General features: G+C 49.2%; 1 protein-coding gene across 1 annotated transcript; it reads right to left on the bottom strand.

Annotated features, from left to right (window-relative positions):
* Positions 1–310: 310 nt before the first annotated feature.
* Positions 311–3,114, bottom strand: DEU56DRAFT_928749 (uncharacterized protein; the record flags this gene model as incomplete). Its single annotated transcript, XM_041358654.1, has 9 exons — positions 311–382; positions 529–1,019; positions 1,066–1,264; positions 1,426–1,670; positions 1,716–2,089; positions 2,139–2,350; positions 2,398–2,739; positions 2,790–2,941; positions 3,042–3,114. 9 exons carry the CDS (start codon positions 3,112–3,114, stop codon positions 311–313), a joined length of 2,160 nt encoding a protein of 719 aa, XP_041202567.1.
* Between the last annotated feature and the right edge of the window lie 1,128 nt (positions 3,115–4,242).

Consider the following 4,242-nt stretch of genomic DNA (forward strand, 5'->3'; position numbering starts at 1 on the left):
TCGTTGAAGCATGCAGTGGCGGGCATGGTTCATGACACTCGTACTGTGCGGCAATGAGATGAAGTATGCAGTGGCGGGCATGGACACTCGCTGTGTGGTGATGAGAGTCGTTGAAATATGCAGTGGTGGGTACTGGTTCATGACACTCATACTGTGCGGGGATGAGAGTTGTTGAAGTAGGCTGTGAGGCAGAACTGTCAATAGTCATTGAGATGTATTCAACTACATGTATAATAAGTACATGTCGAAAAGACAACATGCGCGCGTTAGTCAACGATAGAATGTAAAAAGTCAGCCATATCCTCTGTGATTATGCCGTGCTCCTCGCGATCAATAGCTTCAATGTCAGTGTAGTCAGAACTAATAATTGCGCTAATGTCATCTGCAGCGAGATGAAAATAAATAAGCATGAAAATTTGGGGGGCGGGGGGGAATAAGCTTGCCTGACTCCATGTGGGCATTGAGGGTCGTTGACAGATTCTGGGCGGGGGGGATATCAGGTGTTGTCGAATTAAGTTGGACACGGACGCCAACACCCCTGACACCCGAGAATCCAGTGAGGCATTCAATGCGATCTAAGCGATGCAAATGGACAGCGTTGATGGCGGCACGCGAACACCATTGGCGCTGCAACTCCTCAGCAAGTTTCGGGTCCGAAAGACGGAGATCCTCTATCACGGCAGTTGTTTGGACTTGTTCAGCATGAATAGCGGTGCGTAAGCGACGAATTTCGACATTAAGTCGCGTGATCTCTTCATGTGCTCGACAAAGCTTGAAGTATTTTGTAGTTGCTTCTCGATGGGCTGGTTTGGCCCAATCCTCGCTGCGAATATCGGTGCGTGAGTGTCGTAAAAGATCGAACTCGCCCAGAAAGCTATAGTCAGCGATATCTTTCCATGAAATCTTCGGACGCGGGGGATTTAGGGCTATAGCTTGAATATTATAACGATTGATCGCATTTCGAATGGCTTCCGAACGCCGTTGCAAAGCCTTGCCGATCTGTTGACGTAACTTGTACCCTAGAAAAAATATTAGAGAGAAACTGAATCTCAATAAGCAACTCACCTGTCCCCGACAATGACAATTTAGAAAGCTCGAACAATCGCATCACTACGAGCCGCTCCAAATCATCGAGTGCGGTGCGGTACTTGCCAAGACAAGCTTCCATCTTGAATCGGTTGTATTCATCACCGCCTATCTCCCACCGTCCCTCTACAGCGAGTTGGAGTTCAATGTGCACCACTAGCATTTCAGCATGCTGTAACTTGGCGTAAGACGAATCAACGCGAATCCGAGCTTGGGCTAGGGCTTCATTGATCCGCTCCAAGCTGCCGGTTGCAATTTCCGTAAGAGCATTGTTGGCTAATTCACGCGCGGAATCCCAATCAGTCCTGAGTTGGTTAATGTTGGCAACAAAACAATTACATAGCAGACAAAATGGACGACTAACTTTCGTTCGGCTAATTCATCGAGTGCCTCAACGTATCGGATGCAATTTTGGTCTCTCGTAGGCGGCTGTTTCAAACCATCCAGATAAGCGCGTTCTTGAAGTATGTACCGAGGGAAATCGTCATCAGTAATATCCAGCTCAGCTTTGATGGCAGACAGTTCGACGGTGAGTGTCTGAACTGATTTCAAAGCCTCGCGATAGTGGTTCCAGAGAAAATTGCCTAATGTGTATTAGCATTATGATTGAGACACAGGGAAAAACTTACTGAGAGCGGCGTATTTATCGTCATTCCAAAACGTAAAATGTTGATTGATTGTCTGATGCCGATGAAACGTGCTTGCATGCCGGGTGCCACGAGCGAGTGCGTTCGATGCTGAAAATATGTGCTCGCACCCCTCTCCTTCGCTGTGTCCGGTTCCAGAAATGTAGAGTGGATGCCAGTCGAGTTGGCATTTCCGATTGTGAGCGTGCCCATGAAAGGCCCCGACCATAAGACGAAATCCAAGCTGGTGTGCACGCGACCCTAAAGAACTATTACTTAGTGTCTTCGTAAATGCGCACCCGATATCATAAGCACAAGCGCCGCCCTTGCCATAGACAGCAAGAAGCTTGTCAATCATAGCAAGCGGATATTTCGCCCTAATACATTAGTAGTAAATGAAATTCAATTGATTAGCGACAAACTTACAATTCACCACTTCGGATCATGTCGCAGCCTAAAAGCACCAAACGATGGCGGCATGCCGCAATGAAGATGCCCGATTCGTCAAAGACAGAAAACATTTTCTTCCGCATTTCTGGGCCCGCATTTTTCCATCGATCTGCACAGCTGAATGGAGCAGGGTTAGTTTCCGCTGTCGTATCATCGATTAAGGCATCATCGCCTCGATTAGACATAGCCTATACAATATAGTGAGAAAATTCGGGTACAATTACTCAATACTCACCGCATGCCCTCTGACTTCGCCGTTGAATTTGTCGACAGTGTCCGGATCAATCCAAATATCTGACTGGACCTTACGAGAGTCGAGTCGCGCATTTGTCCCGTATATCGTGGAGTCCCACCTCTTCAAACTGTTGTTGCCGTCCATTGTTACAAGCCAGTCAAAAGGAAGGTCGGGCTCGTCCTCCAGCTTGTAAAAGCATGCTGGACATGCATTTAGAAGACGCCAATTAGGCGTGTCGCGTTTCAGAGCTGTGCGAAGACGTTGATCGATGCGCTGAAGAATTTGTAGATAGATGTCGAAAGCAGCCGATAATTGGGTAGTGAGGTAAGGTCGGTAAGGGATCTGTCAAAATCTCATCATAAGTTGACATAATAGATGAGCGACAAGCCTACATCATGAAGAAAGCACAGTGCTTTGCACTGCGCTTGAAAACTGAATGTAGGACATACTCGGTGTGTCTGGCGGTATGCAGCTAGAGTGCGCAGAGAAATAGCGACAGTGGGATACAACGGTGTGCACCCAAGATAGCCATGGTAGATCAAAGCTTCATTAGGATAGTGGTGGTGGGGCTGTGATTGAAGGGACGAGCGCCTTCGCCCTGCGCAAATACATCAGCGATGACAAATAACAAGGGTGATACGTACCAAAGATGTCGATGAGCTCAATTTCGCTCAGCGAAACACGTTGACCATCATGATCCGAAGGTGATGGAGGCATTCCGTTGTGTGGCACACCGCCTCTTGAGTCACGGCAGCGGTAGTCTAAATACGCCTCCACGAGTAGGTCCATTTGAACGTTCCAGTGATCAGTCTCGTTTTCAATACGGTCGGAGCGAGTACGAGGGTCTACATAGCGGCTAGAACCCAAGTGTAAACGAGAAACTGTGGGCAACGAAAAAATGACACATACCATCCACTGATCCCAGCGACTTCATGAGCGAGCCCCTCGAACGCTTCGTATTCACCTCCTGCATGACTCATGTCCAAGCCTTCGTCTCCTGGGGGCGCAGTATACGGTAGTGGGTCGAGATCCATACCATAGTCCACCATCATTGTTTCAACCATCTCACGGTCCTCAGCAGACATCTCTGTGTAATAAATTAGTATAATAGTGATAGAAAGAAGGAAATATGCCAGATACCTTGGAACTGGGCCTGGCGGCTTGCTGCCGCTGCTTCGATACGCTGACCTTGCTTGCCGGCTGTCAGCACGCGTGTCTGGCGATGACGCCCTCTGAAGTGATGGGATATGATTGACCTTGAGAGGCCTTTCAGCCTAGAAGCCCCCGTTCCGCGGGGCATGGCGGATAGTGTGATTGGAGTGTAGCGGGGACGAGGAGGACAGCGTGCAGGCAGATATGGCGGCAGGATGTGGTATTGACAGAGAACAAACACGTTGGAGGGGGTAGGGCAGTGCCTGGGGTGGTGTCCGGTTACTTGGGTTGTCGGCGATCGTGCGTTGTACCGCCCTGGAACGTTGTGCGTGTGGAGGAAAGGAGGAAAGGGCGTGGGAAGCCGCCCGCCCTTTCACAAGGTTTGGAATAAGTCGGGGGTTGCGGGAAGTGCCGGCCGCTAGGAGAGGGCGGGATGTATAGCCGAACAGGGCTTACTCTTTTGGGCGGGGTAGAGAGAAGAGCTGTAAGGTAAAATGGGTATTTGGGGCGTGATTTAACACTGGTGTTGGGGAACTACAACATCCAAGCCTTAGTAAACTTGGTGAGACACGTAATCACCAAGCTTAATAAGGCTTACTTATTGGGAAGGCCAGGTGAGTTTTCCCTAGAGTTCGCGCATTTTGTCACACCATGTCACACGTTTGCCGCCATGCCTTTTCACACTCCGCACCA

The sequence above is a fragment of the Suillus clintonianus genome (genome assembly GCF_016758775.1).
Source record: "Suillus clintonianus strain FC179 chromosome Unknown DEU56scaffold_135, whole genome shotgun sequence".
NCBI classification, from domain to species: Eukaryota; Fungi; Basidiomycota; class Agaricomycetes; order Boletales; family Suillaceae; genus Suillus; species Suillus clintonianus.